The 18,134-nt window shown below is 62.2% G+C and overlaps 2 protein-coding genes across 5 annotated transcripts in view; one reads left to right on the top strand and one right to left on the bottom strand.

Annotated features, from left to right (window-relative positions):
* The window catches only part of ABHD16A (abhydrolase domain containing 16A), a 12,446-nt gene extending 4,271 nt beyond the window's left edge, over positions 1-8,175 (top strand). For all 4 annotated transcript variants that reach the window (XM_006037646.2, XM_025194064.1, XM_025194065.1 and 1 more), the window contains 15 exons: positions 197-270; positions 678-782; positions 1,771-1,885; positions 2,458-2,559; positions 2,967-3,030; positions 3,884-3,933; positions 4,321-4,444; positions 5,062-5,166; positions 5,878-5,941; positions 6,196-6,252; positions 6,450-6,512; positions 6,648-6,724; positions 7,215-7,313; positions 7,815-7,861; positions 7,977-8,175. In XM_006037646.2, the coding sequence (XP_006037708.1) occupies positions 197-270; positions 678-782; positions 1,771-1,885; positions 2,458-2,559; positions 2,967-3,030; positions 3,884-3,933; positions 4,321-4,444; positions 5,062-5,166; positions 5,878-5,941; positions 6,196-6,252; positions 6,450-6,512; positions 6,648-6,724; positions 7,215-7,313; positions 7,815-7,861; positions 7,977-8,060 (1,230 nt within the window). In that variant the 3' untranslated portion in view covers positions 8,061-8,175. The remainder of the gene's footprint in view (positions 1-196; positions 271-677; positions 783-1,770; positions 1,886-2,457; positions 2,560-2,966; positions 3,031-3,883; positions 3,934-4,320; positions 4,445-5,061; positions 5,167-5,877; positions 5,942-6,195; positions 6,253-6,449; positions 6,513-6,647; positions 6,725-7,214; positions 7,314-7,814; positions 7,862-7,976) is intronic.
* Positions 8,176-10,846: 2,671 nt separating this feature from the next.
* On the bottom strand, positions 10,847-14,678 carry LOC102377154 (POU domain, class 5, transcription factor 3-like). Its single transcript, XM_006037657.1, has 5 exons — positions 14,286-14,678; positions 12,497-12,605; positions 11,909-12,039; positions 11,170-11,325; positions 10,847-11,083 (listed from the first exon to the last, which is right to left on the bottom strand). Exons 1-5 carry the CDS (start codon positions 14,676-14,678, stop codon positions 10,847-10,849), a joined length of 1,026 nt encoding a protein of 341 aa, XP_006037719.1.
* Positions 14,679-18,134: the final 3,456 nt, after the last annotated feature.

Below are 18,134 nucleotides of genomic sequence, written 5' to 3'. Positions count from 1 at the left end.
CTTTCCCTGCTTTTAAAGGGGCAGAGCCCAGACCCAGGTCTGGGGGGTGGTGGGGGGGTTGGCTAGGGGAGTGGAGCCAAACCAGGGAGCCCCACCCACTCCCAAGGAGGGGCTGGTGGGGGGGTAGTTTTGGGGGGGGCATGAGGTCTCAGCCCCTCATGCCCAACCCCAACCACTCCCCTTCCTGTGTGCACAGAAGAAACTCGCCAGCTACAACTTTGACTTCCGGAGCTGGCCCGTGGACTTCCGCTGGGATGAGGTCTCCAGCCGGTGGGTGAGCAGGGAGGGAACCCAGGCATCCGGGCTCCCAGCCCTCCTGCTTTTACCCCCCAATGCCCTCCCCTTCCAGGGAACCCAGGCATCTGGGCTCCCAGCATCCCCTGCTTTCACCTCCCTCCCTCCCTCCCTCCCTCCCAGAGAACCCATGTGTCCAGGCACCAGCTCTGACCCACTCCTTTCCCAGAGCAAGGGGAGAACCCAGGAGTCCTGCTTCATGCTCAGACCCACCAGCCCTGACTTTGCTCCCAGAAGTGAGAGAGAACCCAGGTGTCCAGGCTCCCAGCCCTGCCTGCTCTCGCCCCCCAGCCCCCACTTCCCTCCTAGAGAACCCAAGTGTCCAGTCCCTCAGCCCCCGTCTTCTTCCTGAGCTGAGAACACAGGCATCTGGCTCTCCCCAGGTCAGACTCGCGGGGGATCTCCTTGCTGCAGCCGCCCCCCAAGCACCGCAGCACGGCCAACGGATTCCTCAATGCTGTAAAGAAGCTGCCCTGCCAGATTGCCAGGTATAACCCTCCCCCCAGGGGGAGGGGTTTGAGCTCCCTGCCTCCCTATTGGCTGCAACAGGCCAAGGGGTGGGGCCTGCAGGCTTCCCTGTGGAGGGGTGAGGTGTGGGAAAGCATCCTGGGAGGCTGCAGGGAGTGTGGGTGGGGATCCCTGGCTGCTGATTGCTTTGCTATGTTGGTCCTGAGACCTGTCCCCTGATTGGCCAAGGGCGTGGGTGCAGGATGCTGCATTGGGAATCATGGTAGGGTTTCCTGGCTGCTGATCAGCTGGGGTGAGTTGGGGGGGCATGTCCTTGCAATCTTTGTTCTGAGATGTTTGACCTCTGATTGGTCAAAGTGGTGTTTCCAGCAGCTAATTGGAGGGAGGCATTGGGAATTGCAGGAGGGATCCCTAGCTCCTGATTGGGTGCAGGGCTTGGTGGGGTGTAGCTTAGGAATCTAGGCTCCAGAGACCTGTCCCCTGGTTGGTTGAGGGCTTGGGCCCAAGATACTGATTGGTAGGCATTGAGAAGTTCTGGAGGGATCCCTGGCTGGGGTTTGGCTGGGGAAGGGGCTGCAGCTCTGAGTCCTGATTGCCTGGAGGCAGAGCTGAAAAGGATGCTGATTGGTGGTAGGAATCGGAAGGTTGGCGCCTGCAGATAGGCCAGCTTGGGGGTTGGCCTGGCTGGGGGATGGAAGAGGAAGTAATGCTAGAATTCTGGCACCTGATTGGCTGGGGAGGATCTAAATAGCTCATAGGCTGGCAAGTGGGGTTCAGGGGGATTGACTGGGGGAATTATGACTGCTTATTGGCCCGGGGGTGAGATCACCTAACTAGTAACTTTTTAAATATGGCATGGGTGTGACAACAGGGGTCTGGGACCCTGGTGCTGGGGTGTGGCTGGGTCTGGGGCATGTCAGGCTGGGTGTAACAGGGACAGGAGCTGCAGCTGGCTCTGGGGAGCATCACGACTGACCCTTGTCTTTGCCCCCTGCCCCACCCCCCCAGCTACATTGTGGCTCACACATTCGGGCGCCGGATGCTCTACCCCGGTTCAGTCTACCTGCTCCAGAAAGCCCTCATGCCGATGCTGCTCCAGGGCCAGGCCCGCCTCGTTGAGGAGGTGAGTCTGGGGGGGGCGGGGAGCTGGGGAAGGGAACCCAGGCGTGCGGGCTGCCGGTCCCCACCTTCCTCCCAGGGCTGGAGTTGAAGCCAGGTTTCCAACCCCCCATGCCCCAACCCAGGCGTCAGGGCTCCCAGTTCCCCCCACCTTTTACCTGTCCCAGACTCCACTTCCCTGTCAGAGCTAGGAAAGAACCCAGGCTCCCAGCACCCCCTGCTGTAACTCTCTACATCCCAATCCCCCCCCGAGCTGAAGAGAATCCAGGCTCCCAGCTACACCCCTGATCTAAGATCTAATCCATTTACCCTCCCCTCCACCCCCAGTCCTCCTCTGCAACCGTGTTCACAGACCCCTGCTCCCTGATTCTCACCCCCCTCCCAGAGAACCCAGGCATTTAGGTTCCCAGCCCGCGCTGCTGTCATCCACCCAAACTCACCCCCCTCTCAGATCTGGAGAAAAGCCAGATGTCCAGGCTCCCAGCTTTGACTCGCTACCCCCATTCCTCTCCCAGACCTGGGAGCGGACCCAGGCATCCGGGCTAACCCCCCCGCCCCCCCCACCCCTCCCGGCAGTGGGGGGGGAAGAGGGCCAAGCTGCTGGCCTGCGATGGCAACGAGATAGACACGATGTTCATGGACCGGCGTGGGACCTCAGAGCCCCAGGGTGCCAAGCTGGTGAGGCCCGGGGAATGTGGGGGGAAAACCCAGGTATCCATCTGGGCTCCCAGCCCCCTTGCTCTAATCCGCTAGCCCTTCCCAGAGAACCCAGCTGTCCTGGGAGCAGACTGCGAATACAAACGGCCCCCTGTGCTGCCTGGGCCCTGCTGGGGGGAAGGGCTTTGAATCCCCTCCAGGGGCATCTCCCACCTCAGGGAGGACCTGAATATCTGTGTGGGCCTAGCTTCCTTAAGAAAGGCAGCCACTCCCACGTCACCCCCTGCCTGGGGATATGGGGTCCCTCACACAATGTCAACGTGTGGCTGGCTCTGGGGCACGTTGGGCTGGTTATAACGGCGACAGGAGCTGCAGCTGACTCTGGGGAGGTGTCCGACCAGGTATAACACTGATCCTCTCCCCCAAAGGTGATCTGCTGCGAAGGCAACGCTGGATTCTACGAGGTCGGGTGCCTTTCCACCCCACTGGATGGTATGATCCGCTTCCAGGAATGGTTCATTCCCAACCCCCGTTTTCCCCATTTGAAATAATCCACTTCTCTTGGGCATGGATCATCTTGGACCAAACCACTTCTGTTGTAGGGGGAAAGTTGTCCTGTGTGGGTTCATCCATTCCTTTGCTTCAGGGGGCCTTTCTGAACCAGTCCATTTTCCCTGCAGGGGAATGCAGCTAGGAGTGGACCCATCCATTCTGTTTTCTGTTGTGGGGGGTGTTTTGGGTTAGACAGCTTTTCCTCCATGAGGGGCAGACATAACCTCACCTTGTGGGGCAACTCTACCTATCAGCATGGATGGGGAGACTATTTTGCCCTAATGGACGGAACCATTTTGCTGTGAAAGAAAATGGTATCTTCTCCTTGAAGTCATCCACTTCCCTTTTAAGTGGGGGGGACATCCTTTGGACTCATCATTTCGCTTTAACTGGGGAAAATCTCTTGGACTCATTCATTTCCCTTTAATGAGGCAGGAAATAGCTTGGACTCCTCCATTTCCATTTATTGGGGGGAAAGATAAGTCCAAGAGATTCTGTTTCCCTCCATTGGGAGGCAGAATCTCTTGGCCTCCTCCATTTCCTTCCAATGGAGGGGGGGATCTTTTGGACCTTTCCATTTTCCTTTATGGGGGGAAATCTCCTGGACAAATCCATTTCGGGGGGGGGTTGTGCTATATTGAAAGTGGGAGTGGTTGGCCCTGTGCAGACTGTTCATTTCTGCGGCGGGGGGAGGGGCAGCATTGGGGAGGTTCAGTTTCCTTGTGAAGGGGAGGCGAGGTTCCAAAATGATGTGGTCCTAGGTTAATCCAGGCTTCTCTTCCCACCTCCCCAGCTGGCTACTCAGTGCTCGGATGGAACCACCCTGGTTTTGCAGGCAGCACGGTGAGATCCGCCCCCCACCCACCCCAGGAAATACCACTACAGAAGTGGGGGGGGGGGCATGGGCCACTGGGATTCAGATCAGCCCCTTCACAAGCCCTGGAGGTCCATTCAAGACCCTCAGAGCCTCCAACTCTATATGGGGAAACTGAGGCATGGAAAGAAAACGGCCTTCCTCGGCAGAGGGAGACAACCCAGGCGTCTGGGCTCCCATTGCCCTTCGCCTCCCCACACTGAGAGCAGCCAGGCTTCCCCTGCTCTAACCCACCAGATCGCACTCCTAGTTCAGTGGGAAGAGAAGCTAGCATCTTTCTATCCCCACCGCCCATGGGCACAGGGAGGGAACCCAGGTGTCCAAGTGCTGGCTCTGACCCCGGCCTGGCCCCGCAGGGCGTCCCGCTGCCCCAGGCTGAGGCCAATGCCATGGACGCCGTGGTGCAATTTGCCATCCACCGCCTTGGCTTCCAGCCTGATGACATCATCCTGTATGCCTGGTCCATCGGTGGCTTCACAGGTGGGGAGGACCACGCAGAGACATGCTGGGAGGAACCTTGTAGGAGATGGGGGGGCTAGACTGGGATGGGAGGGACCATGTGGGTGATAGTGGGGGGAGATGGGAGGAACTATTTGGGGGGTGGGAGGTGTAGAACAGGATGGGAGGGGGTCGTGGGTGATGTGGGGAAGGATGGGAGATGTGTGTAGGGGCTAAAACAGGATGGGAGGGACCATGTGGGTGACGGAGGGTGGGGACAAAAAAGGGATGAGAGGGACCCTGGGGTAATGTGGGGGGGAAGAACCATATGGATGGTGGGGGTGGGCTAAAAGGGGATGGAAGGAACCATGTGGGCGTGGAGAGGGGTTCTGACAAGTGCATGGGAGGAGGTGGAACTAGAGGAACAATTGGATAGAGTGAAGTGGGGGAGGCTAGGACTGGATGGGAAAAACTATGGTGGGAGGAAGGAGGGGAGCAGGAAGAACTGTGTGGGCCTAGCTTCCCCCCTAGATGGGGGATCTGGCACCAAATGGGAGAAACTAAGTGGATTGGAGAAGGGAGGAGGATCTGGGGGTGGGGCTTCTTCTGAGCCCCTCCCCACCACTGAGATGATGCTACCCATGCATCTTTCCTTGCAGCCACCTGGGCAGCCATGACGTACCCCGAGATCAGCGCCCTGGTGCTGGATGCCTCCTTTGATGACCTGGTGCCCCTGGCCCTCAAGGTCATGCCTGAGAGCTGGAGTAAGTAACACCCCCACCCACTTCCACTCCTGGTGTGCTTCAGTCGAAATTATTACCTCCCCCCCATCCACCCAGAGACCCATTAATCAGCCCAAAGCCTGCTGACCTCTCCCCTCTCACTGAAACTTTCCACCCACCCACAGCTAGGAGGTCATATGACCCCACCCTGCCAGTCAATAGGCTGGCACAACCCATGTGGCACAGCTGGGGAGGGGTGGGGGGAGCAGGAAGGTTCCATTATGGGGGGAGGTTGTGGAATGCTCTATGTATAAATGGTGCAGGGGCAGTGGAAGTTTCCATTCGGAGGGAGCTCCATGCCTGTGGGGGGTGGGCAGGTGGCAATTGATTTCCCCCCTCCCAATGCAACACTGGACCGTACCACATGTAATACCATGTTAGGAGCCCTGCTCTACCTATATCCGCAACTAGTTCCCCCGTTGACCCCCAGCCTTTGGCTTGGGCTGGCCAGGACTTTGACTCAGGAGAGCCAGCTTCACCTGGGACTCTTGCCTCAGTTTCCCCAGCCTGTGAACAGGGTGTTTACCCGGCCCCAGGAGACCCACGCCCCAAATGGCTGTTGGTACCAGTTTCCTACGTAGCACCCACTCTGGGGAGAGCCACCCCCTCCCCCAAGGACATTCTGCTCATTAATGAACTGCTTCATTAACCAAGCCAAGATTGTAACAAGGTTCCCTCTCCTGCCTCTCCTAGGGGGGCTGGTGACCAGGACCGTGAGGCAACACCTGAACCTCAACAATGGGGAGCAGCTGTGCAGGTACCTGGGGGGCAGTGATGGGGAGGGGTGGGGGGATGCCTAGGTTCTCTTGTTCTGGGAGAGGAATTAGGGGTGGAGCAGGGAGGCTGGGAGCCCGGATGCCTGGCTTCTGTGGCAGCAGAGGGGAGGGAGTTTGGGGGGGGTGAGAGTGGGAGCTGGTGGGAAGCCGGACACCTGGGTTCTTTTGAGGCGCAAGAGGCATTGGGGTGGATGCATGTCCTGCAGCCGCTCTCACACCATCTTCTTTGTTCAAGATATCAGGGCCCAGTGCTGCTGGTGCGAAGGACAAAGGATGAGATCATCACTACCACGTAAGACAGCCTGCACTCCCCTCCCAGAGAATCCAGGCCTCTGGGCTCCCAGCCCTTCCCGCTCCCACCCCTCAGCCCCTGCACCTTTCCCAGAGAACCCAGGCATCCAGGCTCCCAGTTCTCCCTTCCCTCACAGAGCATGGAGGGAATTCAGGTGTCCCAGTCAATGCCCTTAACTCTGCCTCATCCCTGGCCAGGGTCCCAGAGGACATCATGTCCAACCGGGGCAATGATCTGCTGCTCAAACTGCTCCAGCACCGGTGAGTCAGGGGTGGGGGGCTGCAGGTTGGAGTTGAGGGTTACTGACAGAGCTGGGGGCAGCAGGGGGCTGCAGGTTGGAAGTGAGGGGCACCAGGGGGGTGAAGGCACCTAACTCCTCCCCTTGCACCCCCCAGGTACCCCAAGGTGATGGGTGAGGAAGGGGTGCGCATGGTCCGGGAGTGGCTAGAAGCTTCCAGCCCCATGGAGGAAGGTAATGGCCAGACCCTGCGGAGAACCCAAGTGTCCAGGCCCCCAATACTGTGCCCCCGCCCCCAGGCCCCTCTCTCCCAAGAGCCAGGAGAGGGACCCAGGTCTCCAGGCTCCCCACCTCCTCCCAGCTCCCAGTTTCTCTACCCAGGTGCCCCAGCTTCTTTGTTCCACAGCTGAGTAGAGAAGCCAGGTGTCTGGATTCTCCGCCCTGCCAGATCCTGCTCCCTACCCCATGCTCAGATGGAGCCCAGGCATCCAGGTCCCCAGTACCTGCACCAAGCCCATACCCCCTTCCTCGGGCTCTACCCGGAGCCCCCGAGAGGACCCAGGCGTCCAGGCTTACCCTTCCCCTTCTCTGGGAGGGAGCCCAGGTGTCCAGGAGGGAGCCTGGGTATCTAGGCTGACCCACCCCCGCTTGGGGAAGTAACGTAGGCATCCAGGAGGGAACCCAGGTGTCCGGGCTGATGTTCCCTTCCCCTTGCTCCCTCCAGTGGCCGTGTGCAGCCGCTATGAGGTGGAGGATGACTGGTGCATGTCCGTGCTTCGCTCCTACCGTGACCAGCATGGCCCTGACTTCCCCTGGAGCGTAGGTGAGTGGGTGGAGCTGGCCAATGGGAGGGCAGGGGTGGGACCGGAGGGCGGTGGACAGTGAGGCTAGAAGTTGTTGGAAGGGGTGGGGTAAGGCTTGGCCAATGGGGTACAGATGGGGTTTGGGTGAGCCACTGGGATGTTGGGGGGAGGAGGGCCATAATCTGGCCAATGGGGAGGAGGCTGCATGCAGGCAGGGAGGGGCAGCCAATGGGGAGAAGATTAGGGGAAGGGGGAGGAACTGGGGACAGCCAATAAGGGAGGAGGCTGAGGGGAGTGGGCAGGACTAAGGAGGGACAGGCACTGGGGAATGAGCCTAAGGGGGTGGGATTAAGGAAGGGAGTCAAGTCAGGGGAGGCAGTGGGGGGTGGAATTGAGGGGAGGTCAGCGGGTAGCAGGCTGGGCCGGGGGTCTTACATGGTTAGTCAGCTGGCTAACACGGGCCAGGGGGAAGGGTCTCCCATGGCCCCTCCCCTTTCTCATTTGCATTTCCCCACCCCCAGGGGACGACATGATGCCCGAGGGCCGACGGCAGCTGGCGCTGTTCCTGGTAAGGCTTGGGGGGGACCTGGATGCCTGGGCTCCCTGGGAGGGGGATCAGGGGGAGAGCTGGGAACCCAGATGCCTGGGTTTTCACCTCCACTCTTCCCCCCCCCTGCCCCCAGGCTCGCAAGCAGCTGCAGAACTTCGAGGCAACGCACTGCACCCCTCTGCCCCACCACAACTTCCGCCTGCCCTGGCGCTTGTAGCCCTGCTCCCTGCCCAACCCCCATCTCTGCACTTATGGCTCCCCCACCCCCCATGCCTGCCCCTCACACATACACACCGTCTGGGCCTGGAGGAGCCTGCAATAAAGAGGAGGTATTTTTTGTACTTGGTGCCCTGGTGTGCCCAGTTCTGGGGGGGACCTTGACCCAGCCCTGCTGTGAGGGGGAAGGCTATTTTGGCCCCACCCCCTTGCTGAGTTCATCAGTTGGGGTGCACTCAGCTTTAGGGGGGAGGCACTGGCCCTGCCCCCTTGCTGAGGTCACAGCTGGGGCTACAGCTATGGGTTCAGGCACCCCTAGAAGGAGCCCAGATGCCTGGGCTCTTTCCAGCTCTGGGGTGGGGAGATGCTGGGGTGGGGGTGGCTGGGAGCAGGGGATTGCCTGGGCTTCCTGGAGGGGGGCATCTGGCAGTTAGAGCGGGGTGGCAGGGGGCTCTGGGCATCTGGATGCCTGGGTTCTCTCAGGCAATTGGGTCTGGGCGAGGTCGGAGCACGGTTACCTGGGGTCTCTGGGAGAGGGAGGGGGTGAGTCTTGGGATCTCCCCTGGCAGGATCCCCCTCCTCCGCCCTTTCCACTCCCAGGGAACCCAGGAGTCCCCCATGGCTGCAGAGCTGCATTGCCAGGCAGATAGCAGGGGTCCAGTGCAAGGCCTTCCCTGTTGCTAAGGCAACTGGGTTTCCAGCAGTAGGTCACATGGGGACCCTGTTGCCATGTAGACCGGTGTTGCTCAGCTGCCTCACCAGAAAACCCATTTAGGGAGGACCCTGGGGTTCCCCTGTTGCTGCAGAGATATCACCCCTGTATGGAGACCACAGGGGTCTCAGGATGTCACTCTGTTGCTAAGGAGATGGGTTCCACCATGCTGTCACCCTCATTGCTAAGGACAGCTGGGATTCCAGCGTGATGTCACCCTCTCCCCCTTGCTAAACGAGCGGGGTACCCATTGCTGAAGAAACCAGGGTTCCAGCGTGATACACCCCTGTTGCGATAGAGACTGGGGGCCAGCACTATGTTGGGGGGATCCATTTCTATGGCAGCATCATATGGTGGGGGCTCAGTTTTGCTAAGGAAATGGGGTTCCAGCACTGCTTCACTAAGGGGCAGGGGGGCTGTTGCCATTAAGACCAGGGTTACACTGTGTGAGTCCCTGTTGTCTAAAGTGGGTTTCCTGCAATACATGGTGGGGGGGCGGGACCTGTTACCAAGGAGACCACAAATCCACTGCTATGTTCCCTCTGCCCCACCCCACCCCCACGGAAACTGGGGCTCCAGCAAGAGGTCACAGAGGGGGTCTTTGTTGCCAAGGAGACACTAATGTTCCCCCTGTTGCCAAGGAAACTGGGGTACTCCTGCTGTGTCCCATTGCCAAGGACTGTTCCCCCCCATCAAGGGCCACTGGCCCCAGGCACCATAGAGAGGGGGGAAGCTAGATAGAGACCCCCCCCTCCAGCCTTCCCACCCTTTTCCAGCCTTGGGGGGGGAAACCTGGCACTTGGCCCAGACAGCTGGGTTCTCCCCCAACTCTCAGCAAGGGATAGGGGGCTAGGAGCCAGGATGCCTGGATTCTCCACCCCCACACCTCCGCCACACACACATACACACCCTATTACAGGGGGTAATACTTTATTACAGAAAAGAGTGGGTGGGGACATCTACCACCCCACCCTGGGGTGGGGGGGTTCTAGGTGCCAGGGCCAGTTCTAGAACCCCTGGGGGGGAACAGGGTGGTGCCTTCCTGGACCCCTCGCAACTCAAGGCCTTGGGTTAGGCGGTCTAGAACGTGCCCTAGGGCAGGGGGACCCAATCTGGGGGTGGGTAGGGGGTGGGGCCAGCCCCATGGGACCCTATCCCAGCATGGGCTGGGACCCTGTCAGCAAGAGGGGGGTCTAAAACCCATTGGGTGACCCAAAATATGCTCCAGACCAGAGGTGCACAGGGGGATCCAATCCTGGCACGTGGGGGGGTGGGACCAGCCCCCTGGAGTCCAATCCCAGCAGGAGGGGGTGGAGCTAGTCCCCCTGGGACCCCATGACCTCCCTCAGTGACTAGTCTAGAATAGGTTCTAGGTTCCCCAACCCCATCTGGGACCCCACCTTTTCTAGTCCTGGCTGGGGGAGCTCCAACGCCCCCACCCCACGGAGGAGCCCCGGGGCAGCTCCCATCCCCGCCCTGCTCTACAACCAAGGGCCTTTGCCCACCCCTGGCCTGGACACGTGTTCTCTCCCCAGCTCTGGGAGAGAAGCGGGGGCAGAGGGATGAGAACCTCCCTGCGCCCCACACACACCCCCTTTGGTCACCTAAGGGGTTTGGGAGCATTCCCCATGGAGGCACCTAGAACCTGCTGGGACCAGGAAGACACCTGGCAGCACCCAGAGCATTCTGGGACCTTCTGGATCCCCTAAGCGCCAGGTGAGTCTACAACCTTTACCCACAATTCTTTGCTTCTCTCCACCTCGGCAGAGGTCAGTTGCCCCACCCTAACCAGCCTTACCCATAAACCTTTGCTCTTTACCCCCTCAATATGGGGTCAGTTCCCACCCTCCAGCATTACCCATAATCCTTTGTCCCAGTAAGGGGCAATCCCCACTTCCTCCCTTACCCATAATCTTCTGCTCTTCCCCGCATCTCCATTGAAAAGGGGCAAATCCCCGCCTCCAGCTTTACCCACTATCTTTTGCCACTGAAAACTTGGGGGGTATCTCTCTCCCCCAAGCCCCAATAACCTAGACTCCCCTGGGGCAGGCTGGATTACCCACAAGGCTTTGGGCTTAGCTGGAATGCATGGGGGTGGGGGTTGCATAGAGATCCCCAGGTTGGGGGGGGAAGGGGGGTATGTAGGCAGGACCAGGGCCCAGGGAGGCGGGACCAAGGCCCAGTGGGGTAGGGCCTAGGGGAGCAAAGGGTGGCGTGGGGCCCTCAAAGGCCTCAGCGGGGGGGCCAGACCCAGCCGCGGCCCCTCGGCGCTTGCCCTTCTGGCGTCGGTTGCAGAACCAGACACGGACGACCTGGGGGAACAGACAGACGCATCAGGCCTGGACGGCCCCCCCACCCCTGAGTTGCCCCACCACCCCCACGCGGGAAAGCCACTCACATCCTTATCGAGGCCAAGGCTGCGGGCGATGCGGGCTATCTGGGGCAGGCCGGGCTTGGGGCAGTGGCGAAAGCAGATCTCTAGGCGCCAGCGGGCCCCGCTCTCGATGCGCGTGCGCTTGCGCTTGTGGGCCTGCGTCACCTCCATGCCGCACAGCTGTGGGGGGGCAGTGTGGGGGTCAGGCAGCACCAGGACGCCGGCCTGGGCACACGTCCCCACCCCACCCCAGTCCCTGTGAGCCTGGTCATGCCAATCCCCACAGCCTTCTGGGCCCTTCCCCCCACCTAGGACCACCCGCCTGGTCACACCAGCCCCCACGGCCCCTCTGAGACTCCTGGGCCTGGTCACGCCAATGTCCCACAGCCCCCACCCACCCCCCCTAGTCCTGGTCATGTTAATGCCCTGGGGGTCAGACCCCCCCCCCCAGTATGCCCTGGCCTTAGTCACACTGACTCCCCAGGAGGGCAGGAAACAGGATTCATCACCAGCCCCCCATCCCCCCGATACAGCTCATGGGAGCCCCAGGTCTGGTTATGCCAACCCCTCGGGTGTCAGACACCCCCAGATGACCCCACAGTTCCCAGAACCCACAGCCCAGTCATGCCCCCCCTCAGCCCCCTGGGCCTGGTCACATCAATGCCCCGGGGTGGCTGGACATGGGGTCAGTCATCCTCCCCCACCGCCACCGGACACCATCCCTAGCCCCATTCGCCCCAGTGCCGCTGGTCGCAGATGCCACCTGCTGCAGCTCGGGACGTGCATCGGCCTCGCGCAGCCAGCGGTGCAGCAGCGGGCGCAGGCGGCACATGTTGCGGAAGCTGAGCTGCTGTGCCTCGAACCGGCAGATCGTTGTCTGGCTGAACATGCGGCCTGAGGGTGGGGATAGGGGGTCAGCGCAGACCCAGGCATCTGGGAGCCCCTGACCTAGCCCCCACCCAGGACAAGGACCCAGGCATCCGGGTAAGTCAACCCCCATCTCCCCTGGCATCTGGGGGGACTGGTAGTTGACCAACCCTGTTGCTCCCTCCAGGAAAGGTACCCAGGTGTCCGGCTGAGTCTGCTCCTATTGCCCCCCTTTTCCAAGGAAAGGGACCCAGGCGTCCGGGGAAGCCCACCCTGTCTGAGAAAGAAACCCGGGTGTCTGGGAGAACCTACCCCCCCACACCAGGAAAGGGACCCAGGCATCCAGGTGATGATACCTCTCTAGGGAATGAACCCAGGTGTCTGGGGGACCTCATCCCATGTCCCATCTCCCTCTAGGGATTGAACCCAGGTGTCTGGCTGACCCCACTCCTCCCCCAGGAAGGGTCCCAGGCCTCCAGCGCACCATAGAGCACACCCAGCGCCAGCCCCACGTCAGCCTGGGTGAAGCCCAGCATGATGCGCTTGTGCTTCAGCTCCCGCACGAACTGCTCCATCTCCTCTGTCGTCATTGTCTGGGGAAGAGAAGAATACCATGGGACCCAGGTGTCTAGGACTCCAGCCCTCCCCCTGCCCCCCACACAGAGCAGGGAGAGAGCCCAGGCCTCCACATGCCTGGATGTCTCCTCCCAGCCCTGAAGGAACCTAGGTGTCCAGCTCCCCAGACAACCCCCAGCCCCACAACCCACCCAGAGCAGGAAGGGGACCCAGGCATCCAGGCCTCCAGACTCCCCTGGCCCTACAGAGAGGGGAGAGAGCCCAGGCATCCCTGGCTGATGGGCCCATCAGCCAGGAATGAGCCCAACCCAGCCCCCTCCGAGGGAACCCAGGAGTCTGGGCTCCCAGCCCCCCAACCACTAGGCCCCACTCCCCTTCCAGTGGACCCAGGTGTCTAAGCTCCCAGCCCCCTCCCCCCTCTCTGTCCTGTCCCATCCCCCACCCCCTCCCAGGGACCCCAGGCATCCGGGCTGATACAGATCAAGGAGGGTCCCAGACCCCCGCCCACCCCCAGGGCTTCCACACCCAGGACACCTGGGTTCCCTGGGAGGGGTGGGGGCTGGGCACCTGGGTTCCCTCCCTGGCTGTGTGGGTGACAGTGAAGGCCGTCTCAAGCAGACCCCCCCCCCCCAACTCCCCAAGGGGACCCAGCCAGGTGATCCCTTGCCAGGGATCCACTCCTGAACTGGGAGGATCCCAGCAGGACCCTGGGGGATCTAGCTGGCATCTGGGGTAAATCCTATTGCGACTCCTTATGGGGTGTAGTCAGTTCCTCACTGAACCCATGGGCTCACCCACCCCTGTGGGATCTGTGGTGATTGAGTTGGGTCCTGGGGGAGGGATCTACTTGATCCGTTGAGGGACCCCACTAGTCTCTTGGTGGGTCTCTCCCATGCCCCCTTAGAGGGATCTAGTGGGAATCCAGGGGGGTCCGGTCCAGGTTTGTGGGGTGTTCAGTCAAGGCCCGAAGAGAAGCAGTGATCCCAGTGACCCAAGATATGTGTGGGTCCCACTGAGGTCCATGGGATCTAGCAGGGGAACCTGGGGGCCCCCTGGGGAAACAGGGAAGGTTTCAGCAGTTTCTAAGCTGGGCTCTGGGGGATCTAGGGTCCAAGGAGGGATCTCAGAAGGAGCCTCAAGAGATCGAGAGGGGACCTGGGGGAGTCTTAGGGGATCTAGTGGAGGATCTTGTGTGGGAGAATCCTATATTGGCTTTGGGGATGGGGGGACTAAAGAGAGAGATCTCAGGTGGATACAGGGAGGATTTCAGGGGGAACCAGGAGAGGGAACTGAGGGGATCAGGAGGGGGCCTCAAAGGGATCTTGGGGAGACCAGGGAGGGTTCTCAGTGGGAACCAGAGGGAGATCTTATGGGGGAACCAAGTGGGGATCTCAGGGATGGGAGAACCAGAGAGACATCTTATGGGAAACCTCAGGAGATCCCAAGGGAAACCAGAGGAGGGATCTTGGGGGAGCCAGGGTAAAATCTCAGGGGGGGTTGGGGGAACCAGGGGAAAAATGCTAGAGTGGTCTTGGGGGACCTCAGGGGGATCCTGGGGGAGCCAGGGGAGGGATCTCAGTTGGGGATCCAGGGGGGGTCTCAAGGGGAACCGAGGGAGGAATCTCTGGGGATCTTGGAGGAAGCAGAGGAGGGATCTCAGGGGATCTCAGTGTTCAGCCCCCCAGTCTGGCCCTTACCTCATTCTCCCCATGGGCCTCATCAGCTTCACCGGCAGCAGGGTCCTCGGGGGCCACAGGGGCTGGGGTCTTGGCAGGGCCAACATCACCGGGATTGGGGCTGGCAAGGCGGGCAGGGGGTGAGGGGCTGGGATACCCCCAAGCCACGGCCTCATGCTCCCCTCCCTCAGCTTCCGGCTGGGGGCTGGCGTAAGCTGGGCCGGGGGGGTAGGGGCCGGCGGGGGGCACCCAGGCCTCACCCCCTCCCCCCGGGAAGGGGCCCCAGGCTGGAGGCAGCCCCCCCTGGGGGCCGAAGGCCAAGACTGGGGTCCCCATGAAGCCCTCAGGCAGGAAGGAGCTGGTGGGCGCTGGGCCAGGCGGTCCCCCAAAGTCATACGGGAAGGAGCCAGCCATGGCGGGGACCCGGGTGTCCGAGAGGTGTTCCGCTGTCAAGGGACCCCAGCAGCCAGGAGACGAGGAACCCAGGTGTCCGGGAGCTGCTGTGCTGTCCGGGGACCTCAATGTCCAAGCGATGAGGGACCCCAGGAGTCCGGGAGTTGAAGAACCCAGGCGTCCAGGAGCTGCTCTGCTGTCGAGGGACCCCCCTGGCATCCAGGCCACAAGGGACCCAGGTGTCCGGGAGCTTCTCAGCTGTTGAGGGATCTCAGTGTCCAGGCAATGGGGAACCTAGGCGTCCAGGAGCTGCTCAGGTGTCAAGGAGCCCAGGTGTCCAGGAGGGTTCAGCTCCACCCCCCCCAACCCCATTGCCCGACCTCTGACCTCAGGCTCAGGCCCAGCTGCCTAGAGGGACCCAGGCATCCGGGCACTTGCCACTCCAAGGTAAAGTCCAGGAGGAACCCAGTAGTCCAAGGGGGCTCGGGGGGCACTCAGTGCCCACAGCGGGAGCCGAGGTGTCCAGGAGCCTTTGAACCCAGGGGTCCCCTGCCCAGGGTGAAAGCCAAGAGGAGGGCTGGGGCTGGGGCTGGGGCTGGAAAGAGCCCAGGTATCCCAGGGCTGATAACCCCCATTAACCCCTCCCTGCCTGCTCCCACCCCATTGGCTGATTCCCCCCTCCTCCAAGAGCTGGCCCCTCCTCCAGCCTGGGGGAGGTCAGGGTCAAGGGGGCCTGGACACCTGGGTTCTCTTGGGGGGGGTGGGGAGTGGGGGGCTGGGACTCTGGATGCCTGGGTTTGGGGGGAGCGGGGTGCACTGAGATTAACGGGGTGTCTGCGAGCCCGGACAGCCGGGCTTTGGGGGGAGCGGGGTGCACTGAGATTAACGGGGTGTCTGCGAGCCCGGACAGCCGGGCTTTGGGGGGAGCGGGGTGCACTGAGATTAACGGGGTGTCTGCGAGCCCGGACAGCCGGGCTTTGGGGGGAGCGGGGTGCACTGAGATTAACGGGGTGTCTGCGAGCCCGGACAGCCGGGCTTTGGGGGGAGCGGGGTGCACTGAGATTAACGGGGTGTCTGCGAGCCCGGACAGCCGGGCTTTGGGGGGAGCGGGGTGCACTGAGATTAACGGGGTGTCTGCGAGCCCGGACAGCCGGGCTTTGGGGGGAGCGGGGTGCACTGAGATTAACGGGGTGTCTGCGAGCCCGGACAGCCGGGCTTTGGGGGGAGCGGGGTGCACTGAGATTAACGGGGTGTCTGCGAGCCCGGACAGCCGGGCTTTGGGGGGAGCGGGGTGCACTGAGATTAACGGGGTGTCTGCGAGCCCGGACAGCCGGGCTTTGGGGGGAGCGGGGTGCACTGAGATTAACGGGGTGTCTGCGAGCCCGGACAGCCGGGCTTTGGGGGGAGCGGGGTGCACTGAGATTAACGGGGTGTCTGCGAGCCCGGACAGCCGGGCTTTGGGGGGAGCGGGGTGCACTGAGATTAACGGGGTGTCTGCGAGCCCGGACAGCCGGGCTTTGGGGGGAGCGGGGTGCACTGAGATTAACGGGGTGTCTGCGAGCCCGGACAGCCGGGCTTTGGGGGGAGCGGGGTGCACTGAGATTAACGGGGTGTCTGCGAGCCCGGACAGCCGGGCTTTGGGGGGAGCGGGGTGCACTGAGATTAACGGGGTGTCTGCGAGCCCGGACAGCCGGGCTTTGGGGGGAGCGGGGTGCACTGAGATTAACGGGGTGTCTGCGAGCCCGGACAGCCGGGCTTTGGGGGGAGCGGGGTGCACTGAGATTAACGGGGTGTCTGCGAGCCCGGACAGCCGGGCTTTGGGGGGAGCGGGGTGCACTGAGATTAACGGGGTGTCTGCGAGCCCGGACAGCCGGGCTTTGGGGGGAGCGGGGTGCACTGAGATTAACGGGGTGTCTGCGAGCCCGGACAGCCGGGCTTTGGGGGGAGCGGGGTGCACTGAGATTAACGGGGTGTCTGCGAGCCCGGACAGCCGGGCTTTGGGGGGAGCGGGGTGCACTGAGATTAACGGGGTGTCTGCGAGCCCGGACAGCCGGGCTTTGGGGGGAGCGGGGTGCACTGAGATTAACGGGGTGTCTGCGAGCCCGGACAGCCGGGCTTTGGGGGGAGTGGGGTGCACTGAGAGCAAGGGGGTGTCTGCGAGCCCGGACACGTAGGTTTTGGGGGGAGTGGAGTGCACTGAGATCAAGGGGGTGTCTGCGAGCCCGGACAGCCGGGTCCCCGCTGGGAGGCGGACGGGGTGCGGGGCTCGGCGTTTGCTGGCGCTGCGGGCGGGGCCGGCACTTAGCGGCCCATCAAGACTCAATGCCCGGCGGGAGCGACCATCAGGGCTGTATGGAGGGGGGGCAGGGCCCGGGAGCGAGGGGCACCGCAGGCTGGGGGGGGCCGGACACCCGGGTTCCCCGTGTCACCGCCCACCACCGGCACTACCTCACCCCCATAACAAGTGACTCCTATGCCCCCCGCCAGGCTCCAGCGCACGCGGGGCAGGAGCAGCAACGCCACAGACACGCATGGGCTCACGTGGGCCTGTGTGGCTCAGCTTCAGCACATGCATGAACAACCCGTGACGTGACCAGGTTTTGGGACAGGGACACACTAGTCACCCCCCCCCCCCCGTAAACCACTGGGGGCCCACTAGGCCCCCCCCCCCCCCCGGTAATCCACGGATGGCTCATGCGTGACCAGTCCAGCACGTGTGACATCCCGTGGCACAAAGCGGCACGTCCATGCCAGTCCACACGTGAATGCAAGTGAAGCCTCATTGGGGACCAGACTCTGGCCCAGGGAGGGCTCTGGGGCATGGGCCACATGTGTCGAGGCATGTTCAGGGCTCCAGCACAGAGAGGGACCCTGAGGGATGGGACACGCATGTCAGGGTGTGTTCACAGCTCCAGCACAGGAGCACGAGCCCTGGGGCTTGGGACACATGTCGAGACCTGGCCCTGGGGGAGGGATCCCTGCCCTGCCACGGGCCAATGGGGAGCCTGGGTGGGTGGTGGGTCAAGCAACCCTGCAGCTCATTGGCTTACACAACAGCCACAGGTCGCCCCAGGGGTGAACATGGGGGCCAGGGGCATGTGCAGCCAGACCTGCATCGCACATGAGCGCCTCGCCCCACAGGGCTCTCGCCCGTCCATGCACAGACACGTGAGCTGCAGCGGGGACAAGGCACACATACATGTGGTCACACATCTCTGCGGGGCCAGCACCAGCTCACCCTGACTTTGGGACACGCGTGTGCTCCCCCAGGGACTCCCCCCAGCCCGGTCTGTACATTGCCATATGGGCCCATCGGCCTGGGGGGCAGGGGAGTGGGGCCTGGTGTTATGTCAATATGGGTCCCATGTGTCACCACCTCTCTCCTTGATTCCTGCTCCTCCATAGCCCCCTCTAAGGGACCTACCCCCCCGCCCCGGCTTGGGGGGAATGGTGGTGTCACACTAATATGGGCCCCCC

This window comes from Alligator sinensis, unplaced genomic scaffold (assembly GCF_000455745.1).
Source record: "Alligator sinensis unplaced genomic scaffold, ASM45574v1 scaffold1740_1, whole genome shotgun sequence".
NCBI lineage: Eukaryota > Metazoa > Chordata > Crocodylia > Alligatoridae > Alligator > Alligator sinensis.
Note: the sequence above shows the minus strand (reverse complement) of the source record. Positions and strands in the feature narration are given on the sequence as shown.